Source organism: Prinia subflava, chromosome 4 (genome assembly GCF_021018805.1).
Source record: "Prinia subflava isolate CZ2003 ecotype Zambia chromosome 4, Cam_Psub_1.2, whole genome shotgun sequence".
In the NCBI taxonomy this organism is placed as follows: domain Eukaryota; kingdom Metazoa; phylum Chordata; class Aves; order Passeriformes; family Cisticolidae; genus Prinia; species Prinia subflava.
In genome coordinates this window covers 29,445,042-29,466,023 of record NC_086250.1, presented here as the reverse complement: position 1 = coordinate 29,466,023, position 20,982 = coordinate 29,445,042, and the positions used below count along the sequence as shown (strand labels likewise).

At 37.6% G+C, this 20,982-nt stretch overlaps 1 protein-coding gene across 4 annotated transcripts in view; it reads right to left on the bottom strand.

Moving 5' to 3' along the window:
• Positions 1 to 20,982, bottom strand: part of EEA1 (early endosome antigen 1) — a 67,924-nt gene that overhangs the window by 15,788 nt on the left and 31,154 nt on the right. For all 4 annotated transcript variants that reach the window (XM_063396336.1, XM_063396337.1, XM_063396338.1 and 1 more), the window contains 13 exons: positions 20,505 to 20,621; positions 18,081 to 18,419; positions 13,368 to 13,517; positions 12,233 to 12,352; positions 11,805 to 12,008; positions 10,939 to 11,139; positions 10,621 to 10,734; positions 9,215 to 9,370; positions 7,329 to 7,468; positions 6,456 to 6,786; positions 4,908 to 5,009; positions 3,643 to 3,837; positions 2,273 to 2,455 (listed from right to left, as the gene is read on the bottom strand). In XM_063396336.1, coding sequence (XP_063252406.1) covers positions 2,273 to 2,455; positions 3,643 to 3,837; positions 4,908 to 5,009; positions 6,456 to 6,786; positions 7,329 to 7,468; positions 9,215 to 9,370; positions 10,621 to 10,734; positions 10,939 to 11,139; positions 11,805 to 12,008; positions 12,233 to 12,352; positions 13,368 to 13,517; positions 18,081 to 18,419; positions 20,505 to 20,621 — 2,352 coding nt within the window. The remainder of the gene's footprint in view (positions 1 to 2,272; positions 2,456 to 3,642; positions 3,838 to 4,907; positions 5,010 to 6,455; positions 6,787 to 7,328; positions 7,469 to 9,214; positions 9,371 to 10,620; positions 10,735 to 10,938; positions 11,140 to 11,804; positions 12,009 to 12,232; positions 12,353 to 13,367; positions 13,518 to 18,080; positions 18,420 to 20,504; positions 20,622 to 20,982) is intronic.

Here is a 20,982-nt window from a genome sequence, read left to right as displayed (position 1 = left end):
CGCAGGCTCAGAGCTCCCGCTCCGCTGCACAGCCCGGAGCGGGCGCTGGGGCTGCGGGCGGGCGCTGCGCTCGGCCCTGCCCAGGCTGTCCCTGGGCCGCACCGCCCCGAGCGCTCCCCGCTCCGCACGCCCAGCCCGCCGCCGGGCACAGCCGGCCGCGGAGCCCGGCAGATCTTCCCCGGTGCCAGCAGATGGTGCTCTGTGCACAGCCCAGCCCCGCCGTGCCCTCCCGGGACCCAGCCCGCCCTACGGCACCCGCCCGCCTTGCATGATCCATCCCCGCGCCTGGAACCTCGGCCCCGCCAACTGCACGGGGCCACACCATGGTGAGGATGTTTAACTTTTCCCTTTTCAATCTAGCATTGCTAGGATGTCCCCGCTCTGCAGGGAGCTCTTATCTCTGCTCAAAATCCTGCACTGAAAGACACCCCCGAGCTGACTCTACACACAGACAAGTTTTAAAAACTTCCACCACTGCCCACTACGAAGATTAAGGCCAATCTAAAGTTCAGCCTGCCCATCAGCTTTGGTTCCAAACTTCAGTCAAAACAGACAGCTCTGCCTCAAATGAGCTGCTTTTAGCAAGTAACTTGCCCAAGGCAAAACATCATGCAGACAACTATTTTGAATAGGCTATGAAATTCTACTATCGAGTTCTTCTGCTTTCAGTGGCATTTTGATACTCATCTCTCAAGACTAACACTGTCACTCTGAGGCTGTCTGAATGGGCTTTTTTCTTTTGTGGTCTTCTAAAACATGTTATCACTGCTTCTTTAGTTTAATGTTGCACTGAGGTAGCACAGACATGATAAAAGTTCAGCTCCCCACCTCTTCCCTCTTCTAGAAAAAAAAAAAGAAAAAGAGGCATCAATCAGACCTCACTAGTCCTAATTAATATATGTTTTTTACAAAATTTTTAAATCAAGCAAACAGCTTCTAAATTGGTACACCACTTGAGTACTTAGGACCCCAATCTTTTTCAGGCTGCCTAGGCTCCACAGAAACTTACACCATGAATGAATTCATCTGATTGCTCACCTTAAAAATCTTGTTTCTCCATTGCCATCGCCTTATTTTAGCTTCTTGCATAAAGCTATCCCTCTCTCTTGCTACCATCCCCACTGGGTCTAAACACATGTGAGACACTTACTGTCCTGTTTTATACTTGCCAGGACTAGAGGTCATCAAACTGCTTTAATAACAATACTTATTCACAGCTATTTTGCAACAAGTGATATTTTAATGAAAACTACACCAAAAAAACCCACCAAGTTACTGAACACATCAAATGCTTCTACAGCCACTCCATCACCAAATGGTGATTTAAATGCATTGTAGGAAATAAACTCACAGATGCATAGGTGCAACAGTAACAAACTGAAGAAAGAATATGCTTAAACCACTACTGCTTGTAATCATACAGAATTTCCTCACAATTTATTGTGGCAATTCAACCATGGTGCACTGGAAGTAAAGCTTCAGTAACCTACAGGGAAGCATGGCAGGTAATTTAATACTACAGAGGAATAAGTCCAATAAAACCGCAGTGGCCTATATGTAAAGGAGTTATTTCTCTGTCTCTTAAAATAACCTGAACCTAGAGTTCAGTCTCTGGCACAGTATGTCCTGGGACCAACTGAAGCCTTGGCTTAGTAGTGGCACGAAGCAGAAGGACAGAAAAAAGGGCCAAAAACCACCTTTGCTGACTGGCTCAACTCTCAACTCTGAAGGTACTGCACACTAATACAAAACCAGGTAATTTCAGTTTAGGAATAGCAGAAACTTCAAGGACCAAATTCTGGCACTTGTATTCCAGGCAGGTCGGTAAGCCTACTGTTTCTATTAAACATATCTTAACACCTAGTATCAGCCAGAATACTCTAGTTAAATCATCTGGAAGACAGCAGTTACTCACATGCTGGCAGACCTTGCCCTAATTAGCTATGCTATTTAGTTTAGTTGAAAGCTACAGTATCTAACAAGAAAAAGCAAAATTAAAAAATAACTCTTTAATGAATATAAAGCCAAATCACCCTTCACTTTGCTGCTGCAGAAATGCAAGGGTTTTTCAGGTAAACTGGCAAATATGTCTGCCTTTAAATCAGTTTCAGAATATCCTTTGTCTCTGGGGAAGGGATTAAACAGCACTAAATGATATATATAGCAGAAGAGACTTTTTTTCACTTACACAGCTCTTGCATTGTTTCTTGGTCTTCAAAATGGATTTTAACATCTACTGAGTCACATATGACATTAAAATGACTGTAAATACCTTAAGGTCTTGCCTGGTTGCCAGCAGCTCAGACTCTTTCCCATAAAAATCCAGCTGCAGCTTCTCCATGTTTTCTTTATGTTTATCATGGGCCTTCTGTAAGTCTGCTAGCTTGCTTTTCTCTGCTTTAAGCTCCTGTGCTGACAAAATAGACTGCTGTTGTAGTTTATTCTCCAGCTCTGCCTGAAACATAAGCATAGAAAGTTTTAGTTAAAGTTACAGTGAAGTTAGCTTAAGAATTTCAATAAAATGCATTTCTGCTGAAAGAAGAGAATTTTGTTCATCTTATGGAATAACAGTAACTTGATATTTGTGATTTTACAGTAACATTTTATAACTAATTTAACAACAAAATTTAAATCATGACAAAAGACTAAGTGAAACACATTAAGACCAAAGATTAAAAATTGGCATAGTGTTTCCAAATGTGCTGGTTTTGGCTGAGGTAGAATTTGCTTCATAGCAGTTCGCAGGGGGGCTGTGGTTTGGATTTGTGCTGCTGTTGTCACAGGGATGTTTCGCTACTGCTTAGCAGCACTCACACAGAGCCAAGGCCTTTACTGCTTCTCACACACCCCACCAGCAAGAAATCTGGAGGTGCACAAGAATTTGAAGAGGGCACAGCCAGGATAGCTGATCCCATTGACCAAAGGGATACCATATGACATCATGCCCAGCATATGGAGCTGGCAGAAGAAAGGGGAGGGAGTTTGGAGTGATGGTGTTTATCTCCCCAAGTCACCAAGCAGCTCTGTGCTGGGTTGATGGCTGGGTTAAACCAGACCTAATGTTTCCACAGGCTGTCTAAAGCACAAATATAAACATGTAGCATTGGGCAGCCAAAGCTGGAATCACATTTAACAGTGCATGGCACACAGCACAACACTCCCTAATGTAAGACATTTGAACTCTTTCCATTATGGTTTATGAGTTTCATACTGTCAGATAAATTCTTTTGGTATAATATGAGAAGACTTGGTTTAAAACTGCCATGGACATTTTAAAACACTGCAGAGTTTGTCTATAAGTACTCTCACGAAATGCTACTGCTTTACAAAAAAATGCAGTTCTTGCTTTGCTCTCCTGAAGCAAAAAACCCACATTCAATCTAGCTTATTTTATCCCTTCTTTAAAATTCAATTCCTATCAAATTCATATTTCAGCACTTATTCTTTCTATTATTGCTGTTGATGTTGTTGTTTTTATCTCCAACGGCATCTGAGGACCTCACTTCCACATGCTGACCTTATCATTTCCAGCAAGACTACAGCAAACAGAGTTTATCACAAAGTTATTGACATAAAAGCTTCAGTATTTATCAGAGGAATTTACATTCATTTTCTTATAAGAGTAAGAAAGGACAGTCTTACCTTTTCTAAAAGGGCAGTTTTTAATTCAGCTTGCAGTGTCTCACTATGTTTTTTCTTCTGCTCAAAAGATTCCTTTAACTCTCTCAGCTTTCCCTGGAGATGTTGCTCACTTTTTTCTTTTTCCTTCAGAAGACCCTGGATTTCAAGTACTTGTGTTCTTGCTGAATCAAGGTCTATAGACAACTGCTTAGAAATCTATATTCAAAAATATTAAGTAACTGTATATAATTTAAATTTACATCACTGTTTGTACATGCCGTTCACAGAATCAGACCATCCCACAGTGCCAGTGCTGTTTCAGACCTATGTGGTCGAACACTGGCAAGCACACTTAAGATTTACTATAACACATTAAATTAATATGTTATTCCAAATTTACTACCCAGATATCAACAGCAGTCTTTTTTATCCATTCTAAATTATGATCAGGCAACTTTTCTCACACGAGCAGTGGTTGGTGCTCTCTTGCTGCCAACTCCAGCATACACTAAGCTCATCCTTCTGCACTTTCCACTGAGCACCACAGCACTTCAGCTGAACAAGTGAGGAGCCAAGGAAGCAGCAGCCACAGTCACAGAGCAATTATCATCACACCTGAACATCCCCAAACTTTTTTCACACAGTAAGTGTCCATCACAGTCTATCAACTATGTCCACTGATCAAATCTTCTCTGATCCCTTCAGGGAACAGAAAATGCCTTGGGTAAAGAAAGACATTAAAGCAGATGTGCCCTGCAGGCTGCCAGCTGCACTGTATGGTCTGAATGCTCATCTTTGAAAGTATATCTGATGGTTATGTAGTCACAAGCAAGTGACTTACACAAGTTTGAAAAAGTAATTCAGTCCTTGAAGGAGATCTGAAAATGTCCTGTCAACTCCACTGAGAACATACTGAATAAGCCTGAGAATAAAATAGATCTAAGGATATGAAATAACAACTTTTATTGTATGGAAATACAAAAGAAAATGGGGACACAGTAATACCAAGTAACCATTTCACTAATGAAAAAACCTGAAGGGCTAAAATCTCCTGCTATAGTATGTACAGCACAGAAAACTAAGACTAAAACCTATATTTTAAAGCTTCACATTACCCTCTAGGAAAGTTTTAGTATCATCTTATTTCAGTGCCAAAGATAGTTCACAGTTTGAGAATTAAAACATCTTTATTGCTCATCAGTCCTAGCAGGTGAGATCGAAAATCAATCTTTTAAATATTTATTATTATTGGTTTTTAGATTTTTGAAACTAAGTGGACAACTTACCCCCTCCTTTTTCTCCAGGGAGTTTTTTAATTCATTCCTCTCTTTAGCTACAGACTCTGTTTGCATCTGAAGTTGGTGTTTTAATTCTTGGCAAGACTTCTCCTAAAAAACACAAGACAAGGAAATATTCCTGTTAGCTTCGAAGACTGTACGGAGTATTTTTGCAGGAATCACAAATCCTTAAAAATAGCACTTTCATTTTTAATGAAAAATCTTAGCTTCTCAGCTTCAGATATTTTCAGCTCAAAACCTCTCAAAACTTTAAGTGGCAAATCTAAGCCACACATTAGCTGCCCTGTACTAATAAACTCAGCCAGGTGCCAGAGTTTTTCTGATTAGGAGTCATCTCCCTGTTTGAAGCTCTGGTTGGCACCCCCCTCCTTCTTGATGAAGTAGTAGGCTCATTGGTCTCCTCAGGATCTAAAATTCCCTCATGTTCTAAAACTCACAAGCAAGTACATTTGCAGACCTCCACTCATATGCAACCATATGTTAAGCCCAAATACTACACACTGAAGACAGTGAAGAGCCTCCAAAAGACTACAGAACAAGAAGCAGAATCTGGACTATTATCTTTAAGTCTAAACTGGGGAGAAAATCCTTCAAGTTTTTACAAGAAACAAATCTTTAAACGGAAGCAACTAAGAAAAGCAAACAAAAGAGCTTTTCTTCAAAAGGTGAATGAATAAGAGAAAAATGTTCCTTTTAACTAGGAGCAGATTTTTTTTTTATCAGAATAAAGGCACCTCTGAATGGTTTCTGGAAAATGGTGACATATAAGATGAGAAAGAGTATGAGAAAGACACCTCTTGCCATGTCTGAGACAAGGGTGTCAGAACAGCTGCATTCATATAGTGCCCACTCATCACCAAGGCAGAAGAGGTAAAAAAAGGTGTGTTTTAACCGTAGTAATAGTTTACTGTCTTTACCATAACAGGTTGCTCTGCTGGTCAAGCACTTGTGATACTTCATTTGTAAGAACTTTCTGAAATTCAAATAGTTCTAGTACTCCAACAACACCTTAAGCTAGGCATTCCCAAATGGCAGATGATGTAACTCTCTCTACCTGCAGTATGCAGCTTTCCAGCATGGCCAGACAAGGAAGTTCTATATACAAAGACTTCAGAAAGGAAATTAAAATGGCCTCAGAGAAGTAACTTCTTCAATACAATAGCATTTTAGCAAAGGTTCTAAAACTTTGTGTTGTTATAATATGATTGATGTATTTTTTAAAAGGGGGACATTTGCTGTCAAATTGTTTCACCACTTGTCACCTCCATTTAGTTTCTTCACTGTGTTAAAGGCATGCAGCAAGAAGAAAGGATCCTGTTATGTGATATGACTGATGTGTACTACTGTAAGTATCCACGCAAAAATTTAAGGTGGGAAACATATATGAACTACTAAAAATCACAATTTGGTTTTTTTACAGTAATAAATTTTCATGCATTGTCATGAAAACTGTACACTGTTTCAAACAGAAACCAAAGTCATTTTATCAGAATGTGTACACAGCAAACTCAATGCCTAATTAAAGAATCAACTAACCATTTCTGCCATAGCTGCTTTTCCTTTTTTAACTTCTTTTTCTAATTCCTCCTTTCTTTTTTTGAAGGATTCAGAGCTTCTTGAGAGCTTGTCTTTGGTATCTGTAAGGTTCTTTAATAGAGTGTCCTTCTCTAATTTCACTTGTAGCAGTTCTGATGTGGCTGCTTGCATTTTACAATCAAGTTCCTTGAGCTGTTTACTTGTATCTTGATTTGATTTCTCAAAATTTTGTTTGAGACTGGCATTTTCTTCCTCCTGCTTGGAAATTTGTTGCTTTGCTTGGTCAAGGGCCTCAGATTTCCTCTGCAAATCCAATTGAGCATTAGACATCCTGCAAATACAAAAGGATAATACATACTTTTTAAAAGTTCTTTTTCACAGATTCTTTTGTATCCTTAAATATCTCTATTTTCATTCATGGACATTACATCTCCCCAGTTAAGATGAAACAGCAACTTCCAAAGCTAGTTTTGAGATGCTTCTTCCTTCCTCAGCTATAAGGAACAGAAACTACCCCTTTGCTGCTTATGCATAAATTGCAAATTTGTATTTGGAAAAGGTTACAGAGTTATGAATATTTAAAGACAGACCTCACTACATCAAACTGTTCAGATATTTAGCTGACAACAAGAACAGTGAATAAAATGAAGAAGTGTAGTTAATCATAGCACTCTGTGACTCCTGTAAGACAACATGGCAGATGGAGCGAAAGACAAGTGGGATACAACATAGCTCTTTAGCAGAGGGGACACAGCACTTATATTTATGACTTTATGAAATCACAGGAGAGAAGCAGAAAATTTCAACTCTAGTCCAAACTGCCCCAGTTTTATGTCTGACTTTGAGAAGTACTATAACACAAGGAATGCATACGCTTCTCTTGCTGCTTCAAGTTGTTTACTCAGCTCTGCTGTCTGGAGGTCTAATTCTTTAGACTGATGTTGCTGTTGTTGTAACTCCTGAAGAGCTTGGTCTTTACTTGCTCTAGCATCAAGAACATCACCTTCAAGTTTCTGAAAGAGAAAAATAAAATGATAGAGCCATCAGACCCCAACCAACAAAATAAAAATAGCAATAAAAAATCAAAGTCTGTGAGTAGCATTAACTGTAGAAAGCAGTCACAGCTCTCACACATCATCTACCTGTTTCATTACTTTGCGATTTATCTTTAGTTATTTAGTTCCTGCTAATCACCTGCTCCTCCAGAACTGCACTATTTTGGTAAAACATTCTGAAAGCACCTTTAAATTAAAGACCGAGCAGGCATTTTACTGCAAAGTCACAGATAAAAAGCTTCACAGCCAAAGCAAAGACACAAACTACAGCGGTGATGCTTGCCTGGAAGAGGTTTTTCTTCTTTTTTTTTCCAAAGCTACTTTTTCACTCATATGGAATATAAAGAACACAGGAGCCTTCAGCAAATGGGCACTGTTTAGATCTTCAACATACTGGCTGTTTTACAGGCACTTCTGCTTTCACACACAGGCCATAAAATAAAGTGGACAAGTTTCTCCAAAAAATTTCCTGAGGGCTTTTTGTTTTCTATTTTGTTTTCTATTTTTTTAAATGCCTCACATTCAACTGGAATAATCTCAAAGAATGGTGATGATGTCAAGATTTTATATAGAATTGCAGTCCTGTTGACAGCATCAACAACCCTGCTCGGTTTCACACTTCAGCTACCAGGAACCTCATAAAATCATATGCAAGCAAGCTCTGTATTTCTCCCAAGCATTTGTATCGTATTGGCTACTTGAGAAACTTCAGCAAAAGAAGGAAAACTAAAAACACTAATTAAAGTAGGCAAGAAAAAAACCCAGTGACCAAAAGAAGAGATGGAAGAACAAAATAAGTATGCTGACAATTAAATACATGACAGCCTTAATTTTTAATAGAATTGGATTTAAAATTTCACACAGGGAAAACAATCTTTGTTCTCTTCTATAGAGCACAAAAGCTAGAAAAAACACCCAACTCAGTCTTGAGCATAAAGACTACTAACGTCCCTCAGAACAGACAGACAACACTGCAAAACCCGTTCTGCATTGCTCCCATGATCCCTGTATCATATGCTTTTGTGTGTTATGAATTTTGGCTACCAAGAATTTTTAAAAAATAGTGTACAAAGGTCAAAGCCCAAATTTTAAAGCTCTCAAGCATTAGGATTAATCCATATCCTTAACTGAAAATACTAGTATATCCAAACACCAAAAAGTTCTGCAAACCTTCTGCCAGAAGTATGTGGACTTTAAAATAAAAAATTATTTCAGAACTGGAATGAAAAACTCCAGGTCAAGTTAAGAGGTTAAACAGTGATAAATAAAGCTTGCTAAAAAGCCTACTAAAAGCCTTCAGAAATAAATTAAACCAGACAGGCTGTGTTAAGCAGGGCTAGCCAATGTAACACATATTCCCTGCTACTACTTGTAAAGTGTTTAAGTTCAAACTTGTAAACTCTAATTTTGGGACATTTTCATGTTCTCTCACATAACATTTCCTAGCAGAAAGGCTGGTAGAAGTGCACACACAGGAAAATGACAGTATAGTGGCAGTGCTGTAGGCACTCTTAATGTGATATACTAGCATGGAAGAGGAGAATTGGATTAAATGGTGAATCAGGAAACATTAATGAGAAAGAAAACCCACAAAAGCAATATCAATATAATCCTTTCCCCCTAATTTGAGCACAGCTTTGAACACATGCTGCCTATCAGTAGAGATCAGTTTCTCTAAGTCCAGATACTGTGTTAAATACAAACCTTAAGCTGTGCCTCTAGTTCTTCAGTTTTCTGTTCTAAAGAAAGGCATTTTTCTTTGTACTCTTTAAGACTGGCTTCCAGCTGAGTACAGTATTCCTGCTTGTCATTCAGCTTAGCTGTAACCTGATCCAACTGAGCGCTGACCTTATTTAACTCCTGGGTAAAACAATAATACAAAGTTTGTTACTTTTTAAAAACTTCAAAAATTACTAATGCCACACATGCTTTAAATGATCTAATGTGTTCAAATTAAAAGGAAAGTAGTGTTTATTTTTTATTCTGAGGCGCAGGAAATTGAAAGGGGAAACACAAACACATGCAAAAATTCCCTCTGTTGCACTACAAAAACTTATTTTAAAGATTTTAAAGCCTCAGTATTCTCTCAAACCTTACAGGCTCTGGGCTAAACGTTAACAAAGATGTTTCAAGTTGTAAATGGAAGAGGTAGTGTAAGCAATAAAGGCACTAGATCCTCAAATTAGTACAGCAGTAATTAGAAAATAATGTTAAAAAACCTAGAGAAAATTTTTGATAGTCTTGGTTGTCACGAAATCAACCATAAAGAGGAAAGACAATAACATGGAAATGTGCTCAGCTCTCCACATACCAGAGATTATTTCAAAACATTTTGTTCAACACAAAACAAATAAATTCTGCAAGAGACATGAACACATTCACCTAGTAACAACTATGATGCCAGCTACATCAAAGTTCACTGCTCTCCAACAAGGCTGATGTATTTAGTTATTAATTAATTATTTAATGGCTGCAAAAAGTTGTCTCCTGCTTACAGCAAATAATTACATTCTCATGCTACAAATCTACGCCATATTAACACCTCCTGGATGTTTCCCTGAAGACCACAGCAGCACGGATATTTACTATGCAAATATTTGATTCAACAGACAGTAAAATGCTTCACTAGGATCAAAATACATTAAAAAACATGCAATTTTATCACCAGCCTTTTGAGTTTTTATGTCAGCTGGCACACAGAGAATTATTTCTGAATACCAGTGGAGGATAGGAAATTTGTCTGAGTCTGCAATAAGAGTTAAGATTTTTGCTTCTACTGAGCATGTTCTACAATCTTTTCTTTACAGCATACACACATAAATTATATATAATTATAAATATGTATAATACCTCCAGAACACCTAAGGAAAGCTTAGATTCTGAACGATAACCCTACAGCAAGGAGTGGACTCCCAAGCAAATTCCTTGTACTGCAAAATATATCTGCTCCAGAGCACCAATAGGATATGAATGCATACCACATGGTTAAAATATTCTACACAAGCATTTCCCAATGCTTATTCATATGTTTACTGAGTTTGTAAACAGACTATTCTTAGGCTTTTAGGCAGTTTTTAGGTAACATAGAAATGTTATATATCGCTTAATACCTGTTGTTTATCTTGCAGTGCATTTTGGGCAGTGTCCAGATGGTTCTGTAGATCCGCTCTCTGGGCAGCTTTTGATGCTTCTGCTGAAAGTAGCAATTCAGTCTTTGCTTTTACCTGAAAGACAAATTGCATTTCACTAAAACATCTCTTTTACCTTAGCTCATTCTAAATTTTTGATAGTTATCAGTAGGTTTAATAGTAAAATCAGCAGTACTCATGTGTTAGTGTATGTATCTCCTTGTAGAAAAATTCACCTTTTCCCAAATGGGAAATCACAACCAGAATTTTTCTTCACCATAAAATACAGAGATCCATTACCTGCACATCAAGTTGTGACACTTTCTCTTTACTTTCATTTAACTGACTGGTTAGTTCAGTGATGTTTGTTTCCAGGGAAAGGACACGATCTTGAGCAGCTCTTAGGTGTGCCTTTTGCTCCTGCACTTGTTCATGCAAATTCTCTTGGGCTTGTTTATGACTTTCTGATTGATTCTTCAGCTTCTCTGTCAGCTGAGTTACCTGCAGTGGAAAAAAAAAGAATGTGAGAGAGCTGAAACAGCGTGTCCAAGGAAGTAAAAATTTAATTTTAGTGTCTCTTAGTATGGCTCTGGAGACCCAATGCTATCACAATTCTTTTCCTGAACTATTACAGTAAAGCTATAGTGCACACAACACCAGAGTTTAAATAGGTTACCAGCTGAAAATAGAAGAAAAAGGGAAATGTCAATTTGACCTTTATATAACAGAAACAAAATACTAAGGAGACAATGGATGCAGACTAAACTGAATATTGGTGTTGAAAGCAGGAATCAAACCTCTTTTTAAAATGCATGAAACAAATATATACATATATTTATATATAGTTATAACTATATGTATAGTTTTTTACAAGTATATACATATACAAATATATATATAAAGTTATATATTTATATAATATAACTATTTGGAAGTACCTATTACTAGCATATGTACAAATGAAATATCTAGGAGAGATATCTGAGAGCATGGAAGTCACCAAAACACAGTCGTGTGAAATCTGCTGTAAGATATTTAAAGTAAGTTTTAAAGAAATGGAACAGTACAGAAAAGATTAGTGTCATATCTGATGAGATAGGGAAAAAAAAGGAAACAAGATTCAATAATGAGAATGAATGAAAAGAAATAGACCTCAAAGTTCTTACCTGTATTTGTAATGCATGGTTTTTCTCTTGTAGCTGGTTAAGAACTGCAGTTTCTCCTTCACCAGCTTGAATTTTTGCATATAAGTCCTCTCTCTCCTTTTCTAGCAGAGAGATGTTGTCCTTACTTTTTTGAAGCAAAGCCTCAAGATTTTGAATTTTTTGGTCCTTATCGCCAATTTGTCGTAGTACTTGCTCCAGATCATTCTAGACAAGAATGTAATAGTGTTTAATTATAAGGACCTTAGAAGTTGGGCCTAATGCATAAAATATCAGATAAATTTATCACTTTCCATATATTCTGTTCCAGATTTAGAGGTTAATTTATTGAAACAAATATAATTCCTGCAAGTCACTTTTAGAAAGAAAAAGTATTTAGCACCATGAAACCCTGGAACCTACTTTCACATGAGGATACACAACTGCATTACCTGGGCTTCTCGTAGTTTTGCTGTTGTATTTTGCTGAAGTGTCTGCTGCTCCTGGTGCTGCTGCTTTGCCTTTTCTAATTGATGTTGCAATTCTGTGGAATTTGCTGCTTTTTCCTTTAGCTGAAAAAAATACCCAAAACCAAATACCAAACAAACCAGACTAATGAGTGGAAAAAAAGCACCACTCAGTGCTTTTTGTGCCAATTGTACTCAATGTTCACTCTAACTATGGAAGATTTTAGTGTAAACATGGATATTTAAAAACATGTATAAAAGCAAAAATCTGTAACACTAGATTCAAATCTAATCAAAGCATTCATTACAATTAATCAGTGAGATTCTCTATCACAAGCAAGAACTATAAAACAATTATCAGGCGCATGTAATTTAGCTCTTAAATAATTAAAACCTAAGAAAATTTTAGTATGCTTTTTGCAATAGTTAAGATGTAACATGACTGATAATACAGATACCTGTAAAACAACATCATTACTTTTTTTGGCAATTTCAGTAGCAACTGTCAGTCATTATTTTAGTAGCAACTTCAGTTTAGCAGTCTCTCCACTTCTACACTAGTCAAGGCTTTGCAAATTAGCCACAGAAAAGTTTAAAGCTTTGACAACATACCACTCAGACATTTGGCCAATTCCACTACAGCCAGCAGAAAATCAGCAACATATACAAGATATTCATTAAAACAAATAAAAATTAATCAAACAAGTGTTTTCTGCCCATCCACCCCACACAGATTATTAACTATCAATGATCTGCTGTGCCATGTTCACTTTTTCTTCATGTAGGGCTTTATCGTAAAAAAAATATCTACACACAAAACATACGTGCCTATGTGCACCTAAGTAGTTTTTTTGTAAGATCCCTAGACAAAGCTCATAAGTGCAAATGCATTTCTATTCATTGTTAAGCACCACAAACACACATAAAGATGTCTTTACATCTGTAAAGACACGCAGCATCTAAGCAGATTTTGATAATTGTACTCTAAGTCCTTGACAGTATCAGTCAAAAGAAATTCCCATGAGAACAAACTTTATAAACCGCAATATCATCACAAGTGTTTATAGAGACATATCACTAGAACCAGAACAAACTATAGAATCTGCATAAGAACCCGTACCTGCTCTTCAGCACGAGAAAGTTTTAACTGTAGGTCAGCCACCTGCTGCTCTTTGTCCATCAGCTTCTCACTGGACAGCTGCCTCTGCTCCTTGAGCCGCCCATGTGCTTCCCCTAACTGGCGCTCTGTTTCTAGGAGTTTACTGTGCAACTGCAAAAAAGAGATACCCACTTTTTCAGCCATTCCTTAGCCAACAGAGAGGACTCATTTTGTGCTATGTTTATGCCAAGTTTTCATTACCCACAGCGAAACAAGTCCATGACCTCCTGAAGTCATGTATGTACCCACTACACCTCAGAAACACAAACCACGTTAAAAAACAGCATCAACTGCACACCAAGAAGAGATATTCAAAACAGTGGGTTGGAAGGACCCAGAAACATCTTCATTTATTTACAGGAGCCTTTCAAAACAAGTTACAGAGATTTAACAGAAAGAGGGTGATCCTTCAAAAGCATAAGGGCTATCATGTCAAATAGTGATGCTTTGAGCCATCTCTGCTTATGCAGTTCACCGACTCCTGTAGATCCAGTGCCTGAAGCACCCTGACTTCACCTGCTCCACTGTCTCCCACGATATACTTTTCTGCACTGCTAGAATATTGAGAGTATAATTTTTAGTTTGAGCTGGCTGCATGTTAAAAAGGCATATTGTGTGACTCTACGCAGATATTTACTATATGTAAAATGCTAGGTAGAAAAGTTATACTGTATTAACATTTGAATAATATAGTGAAGGTAGTTTTATAATTAACATTAAGCTGTAGTAATCAAAAATAAAAACTGTGTGTGTGAGATAGTCTTTTTCAGCTCAAGAGAAAGAAAAGATAACCAGAAATTCCTCCACAGAGATAACAATCACTAGAAACCACCTCTACAAGTCAGACCGAGACAAAAAGGCGCCTAGAGAGATTAGCAGAGGGTCTTTGACAAGTACCAGAAAAATGCATAAGTCATCAAGGCGATCCTCAAAAGAGAGGGATTTTTCCCTAGTTTTTGCCTTCTCTCCTAGCTAGCTTTTGTCTAGACGGGAGGAGGCCCGGCCCGGGCTGAACCTCTTTGTTTAATTGTCTCATACATTGTCCTACTCTAAATTGTTTAATTTTTATTATTGTATGTGTATTACTAATTTTTTTATATAACCATTTTTTATTTTTATTAAATTTCCAAAAATCACAAAGCGAGTGATTGGCATTTATTAGACTGCATCAATGGGATTCCTTGTCCACTGAGAAGAGAAATGTGAATAGTCAGCGTAGGGTACACAGCAACTTTGGCATCTTACAGTCCAGCACCTTCCAGCAGCAAAGAGCAAATAGGCGGCTGCGCTTTTCCAGCTGGACACAAACCTGCTTCATGATTTTATCAGTCATCACAAGCAGTACTGCACCATCTTCAAAGTGCAAGGATGGCCTTTTACAATTCACTCTTCTAAAAAGCTCTTTTCATAAAATCAGCTTACTTGTGAAAAACGTGAGATGATTAATTCATGTTCTTATGATAAACTGGAAAATTATAAAGCTGTATAAATTTATATCAGGTAAAAGTCTATGTTTCAGGTGGTTTCTGCAGCAGATGGTGAAACTGACCACCCTGAAAATCGGGCGTCTCCATTCAGAAGGGAACAAAAGACTTTGCAGCTTTCTCAAGTATTGGGAGGGGACCTGTTGAGATGAGCCGGTATCAGCAACTCACACCTCGGGAGCCACCTTCACAGACCATCAAGCAATATCACCCATATCTCGAACATTCATCAACTATAAGGATCCACAGAAACTGAACATTAACACATGGACTTGGGAGGGGAGCTCTTTTTCAATCCGACAGGAGACAAATTTGGGGTTGAATAGCTAACCAAGAAACAAAGGGAAATATGGGGAAATATTGCCAGAGGCAGAATAAAGAGTATAAAAACCAAGCCTCGAACATGGCTAATTCGTGTACCCAGCTAGAGACACAGACGGCCAGGGTCTGTGTCTAAGGGTCACCCTTGGCTCTTTTTCCCGGGAGAAACTCTGTCAAGTAGGTATCGCTGTTTGTGTGGTTTTTTTATTGCTTAAAATCCTGTGATTTGATTCCAAATTTTGTGATTTGAATTTTTAATAAACCAAATTATTGAATTGGGAAATAAATTGTCCTGGCATTTATAACATACTCTACATGAAATTGCCACTATAGGTCTTGGGTTGCCTCCCACCTACTTCTACACAAACACATTCAAAGAAACAATGATCTCTTAACTCAAAGCAAAACCAGAGAATGGATCTGACCTTGCAGCACAGCAAGAACTTTCCATAGGTTGTGGGAAAGCTACGAATGAAGCTTGCTGCCCTAAGCATTTATGTCCAAGGCCCCTGAACCACTCACCTTTTTATTCCAGGTCCTCCCCTCAATACCCCTACACCTTCCTCACACTTTCCTTAAATCCCTATTAACACCTATGCAAAAGGCAGCCCAGTTTTATCGTTCACTGCAAGCAATCATTGTTTGACCAACTGGCTGCCTAGCAGAGCAGAAAAAGAAACAGTGATTGTGATACATTAATGCTTTCCACCCAGGTGTTAAGCGGGGGTGAAGCCTCTCTCCTGCCATCTGTTTCCCAAAGAATTTAACACTGAAGAACTTAACACTGAAGGGCCATCTGTCAAAATTTAGCTCAAACAATGCAAAAGTTTAAAGGGTTTGGAGACAGGGAAATAAATGTATCCATGACTTACCTCCTTAAAAAAAAAATCAAGCTAAATTATCTGTCCACAGCCACAAAGATCACGAGTGAAAAGCTGTTTGGCATGTGGCCAAGATGCTGACTGCTCATGGTGACTGTACAGTTAACAGAGGTAGGAGAAGAGGGAGGACAGGGTGAGGAAAGAGACTCTAAACCATGAAAAAATATCTAGACTTTTAAAGATACAATCAAGTAGATTCAAGTTTTCTCAACAGAATTTATTAGCAATTAACATTTCTTCAAAACTGAGGGAGTCTGTACTTTCTTGTCCATACCCTCCTCCTACTGTCGTGCTGGAACCAACACCATTACTGAAGTTTCTTCCACTAAGATCCCTTTTTCCACATCACCAAAATTCTAAAATGTACAAACTTTGCCAGACACGCACCCATCCAAATGAATTTTGAGAAGATGACAAGTATTCTTAAAAAATGTGATTTGACTAAACAACTATACTTATACCTCCATAAACAGAATTTGTATTCTGAATGTAAGCTAATGGACTACATGCATAAAAAGGTAATTCCACTGAAGTACCAAGTGAATAAATATGAGGAATTTAGTCTTCTCATTACAATAGGAACTGAACTCCTCTTTGCAGGAAGAGAAAGGAAAAGACGTTTATGCTCGGCTTTTCTTTTCTTTTATAATGAGACACTAATTTTGAAGCTTTGAGAAAAACTAAGGTTAAAGTTAACAATAGATGTTGCTGATTTAGCTGAAATGAATAGATAAGCTTTGCTGAAATCAGTTAAAAGTTAGAGGATGGTTAAAAGAAACCGGATTTAAGATAAGCTACCCCAGATTTAATAAGTCATTGCTTGTGAAACAGAGAAACTAATCAATACAACTCCAGACCTCCTGTTTCCAGAAACGCACTGAAATAGTCCTGGAAAACAGGAAACAGGGAGTTCTACCATTCTACCAGCCATCAAACATTTGTTTTTGGTTGTCTTCCTTCCCAAAGGTATCACCAGAGAATGTGTCATGCCTCCATTTCCTTTCATAGGAATTCATTCAGCAATACTTTCTTTATTCACCATCCTCCTCCTTCATTTTCCCACCCCAAAAATACTTCTTGAAAATGCCCTCTCAGGCTGAAGACAGATTTCAGTTCAACCTCTTGGCTATGCCTCTGTTGCCCAGACAGACTGAGGAAATCTCACCAAATGCAGATTCCTACACAGATAACTACCATCTCACTCTGATAGAAGAGTAATAGGAGAAGAAAAGACATTCTGGGGATGTAATACACACATAAAGATGGTTTAGCCAAGTCACAATTCTTCCAAGGTAAACTATATACAGAGAGCTTGCAACTTGATCTGTTTCAGATTTTACAAAGGGTTGAAAACTCAGAAACACTCACTTTGAAATAAATAAGCTTTAGCAAGATTAAAATTAATGTATGTCATTCTAAAAAATAAAGATATCTTTCTTTACATCTTAACACTGGACACGACTACTGATACACAAATATTTCTCCAGTCTAACACATTACTCTCCAAAAAAATATAAACTGAATTCAACCAGCCTCAAGTTTCAAAATATTCAATATTATAAGAAAGTCCTACTTCTCTAAGTCATTTGACTCAGAAGAATAATAAGTTCTGGTGGGGGGATGTATGCTCTGGGTGCTCTCCCAGCTATCAGCAACATAAAGAGAAGTTGTTTGGGGAGAAACACTAAGGAAGCCATATCAAGATTTCACATTACCCTGTCTTTTTATACTAGGTATTCCCTACTATATTCACTACTCAGACTTAAAGCAAATCAAGCACTGTTCAGTTCTAATGTAAAACCAAGACTCACTGTTCTCAAACTTCCTATAGAGTATTAAGATACAAGAGCTAGTTATTTACCCTCCTTCAAATAAAGAAATGTAAATGCATGTTCACAAGAAATATGCATGTGCAGTTTTTTTAAGTTATGAGATAGTTTTTAGAAACCATTCAAATAGAACCATTTAGGAGGTTTAAGGAAACTTACCTGACTGAGCTCACTTTGGAGTTGCAGGCCATGCTGCTCTTTTTCCTCCTTCTGCTGCTGAAGCTGTTTACATTCTGCCTTGAGATGTTGGTACTTTGTCTCTACTTCAGACAACTCTTCTTTAAGTTTCTGGCTTGCTTCTGCCTTCTCACCTAGCTCTGTCTGTAATCTCTGTATCGAGGCTTCAGATGCAGACAGCTTTGCCTGAAGCTGTTGGCAGTCCAGGTCCTTCTGGTGAAAACTTGCCTGCACATTCTTCTTACTCACAGATACTTCATTGTGTTTTTCTTCCAGCTGGGTGTAATCCTGTTCTTTCTTCAGCAGTTTCTCAGTCAGACTCTGTGAAGAGAGTTCCATAGCAATTCAAGCACAATGCTGCTTGCAGCTGTTCAACATACTATTCAAGTTTCTTTCTAAGTGTTGATGCTGAACAGTGCAGAACTTGTTCAAAAACATCGTTAAATAAAATATTAACCTGTACCTTGTATTACATACGTTGATTCTGGAGCCCATACAGCACACAGTTTCACCTGGAAATACTGTTTTTCATATTCTCACATAAATTGACTTCCTCTTACTCAGAACACCATACAAACTCTATTTCCATATCCTGAAAAATAATTTGTTTTCCCTGAATGTTCAAATTAACTTTATTACAAATGCAATTTCTTGGGGAGAAGTTGAAAAGTTTTCCATGCTAGCTATCTTCTGGGCTACAGGCCCTTACTGGTCTCTGCAAGGCAAGCCGAACTCCATAATTACTGTGCTTGAAAAATGACGAAAAGAGAGTTCTGCTGGTCTCAGAGAAATGACCCTATATACTTATATATATACTTATATATATACTTATATATATACTTATATATATACTTATATATATACTTATATATATACTTATATATATACTTATATATATACTTATATATATACTTATATATATCTCCATTCTTCTCAGTATAGCTCCTGAAAATATAAGAAACAGCTTTCTTGCTTGAAGTTGTACATGAGCTTGAAAAACTTCACATCAAAGCACAGAAGTATCTTCCCACATTGCAACTGGATTATAAATCAATGTTCATATCAAATGTATTATAATCTACATATTCTAATACCATGTATTCCATCATGAATTAATGGCTCCTCCCTGACAGACTTTTCAAGGATGACAAACTGTTCAAAGCAGAAGCAATTTCTCTTACTGGAAGCTAGTCTTATCTGTTCCAATTCTAGGTCCAGCTCCTCCAGTGCCAAAATCCCTTAGCTAGCATTTAATTCTTATGGATAGCACCTTTCAAAAAGCTGCATAAGAGATGGCTGTAAACTCCTTTAAGTCACTAAAAAAGAGGAAAGAGGAAATGTAGCTCACAGCCACTTCTCCTCTTCCTATTCCTCAAGTGGTGTTTGGCATTAACCTGACACAGCAGAGGGCTCTCTCTTAATGTGTGGTTATCTTATGCATCAATCTGTTTCATTCCACATGGTTAATGAAATACCAACAGATTCAGGAAAGGGCTCTATACTGTATAGCAACACCTCTGCCAAAACCTTGATTCATTGTTGCTGCTCTGTGGAAAATTACAGCATGGCAATTCTTATTTTCTCAGTTCCACACCTGATTTAGTGAGCCAAACAGAATCATCCTGATAAAGGTAGTTTCATTAACCAAATTTTGATTGCACCTTCTTATTTTTTGCAAATGCTTTAATATTAGGTTACATTAAATACACTCTGTTTGGTCCCTGTCCTTTCCTGTTTTCCAAGGCTGACAAGGCTCCTGGTAAATGCATGTACATAATGTCCAGTTCATACATAGTGTTACCTGCAACATAAAGCAGTACACACCTTTGTCCTTGCTTTCTGTCCTCCTTCATTTCCATTTTTACCCCCACAATATATGATTTCCAAACATAAAATGCAGCAAGCTCAAAGAGCTCTGATAAGCGCTCTCAAAGAATATAAGTTGAGAAGTTCCTGGAATTGATTTCCATTTTCTACCATTCATGATGCCAGTAAATGGCCCGAAAAATATGACAAAAGTACAATCTAAACGCTAAGAAAATGGAAAACCAACAAGGAGAGCTCAGAATATCTTTCAAATTATGATTTTTAGGCAAATGTATTATTTCCAGGGGTACTACTTTTAATGTGTGAGATGGCAATTCTGCTTAATGATAGGTAAGCATAAACTGCAGCAAATTATAATTTGCAATCATAACAACCTAAAGAATTTCAGTTGTAGGACATGATGATCATTAAAATACCGTGTTTGCTTGCACATTATATTAGTCCAATTGTTAAACAAAATGGCCAAAGAATTCTCAACTTCTGCAAGAAGATTCAGTCTTCAGTGCTTCCAAAGACAGTGTGTGATGTGTTTCCATTTTAATGGGAGTTGACAAGCATAGGAAATAATGGCATTCTCACCTGATTTTTCTGTTCCAGCTCTTTGACTGAACTTTGAAGTTTTTGCAGCTCCTGAACATACACAGCTACCTCCTGAGGTCCTTTGGCAAGTTCAGCTCTTAATTGGTTAATGGTAGCCTGAAAAGACAAACAGAAAAATCCACATTTAAAACAAAGCTTTGCATGCATAATCCAACAAAAGCAAGACGTCTGGTAGCAAAATAAAAATATGTTTGCTATACAAATAAAAAGCCTAAGGAAAAAAAATCACCTGTAAACTAAACTCAGAGCACCATCACAAACATCACTGAGCATAATTTTCCAGCTGACATTCATTTATGTCCTATTTTGGAAGACAAAAATCTGACCCAATCCAATAGCAAATACCAGGTTGAATCCAAAACTGACAAAAATCATAACGGATTATCCAATGATAATTAACACAGTTCTAGCCAAAGGTGAAACCTTTCCAAGTCATTGCAGTTACATGGCCAAAATC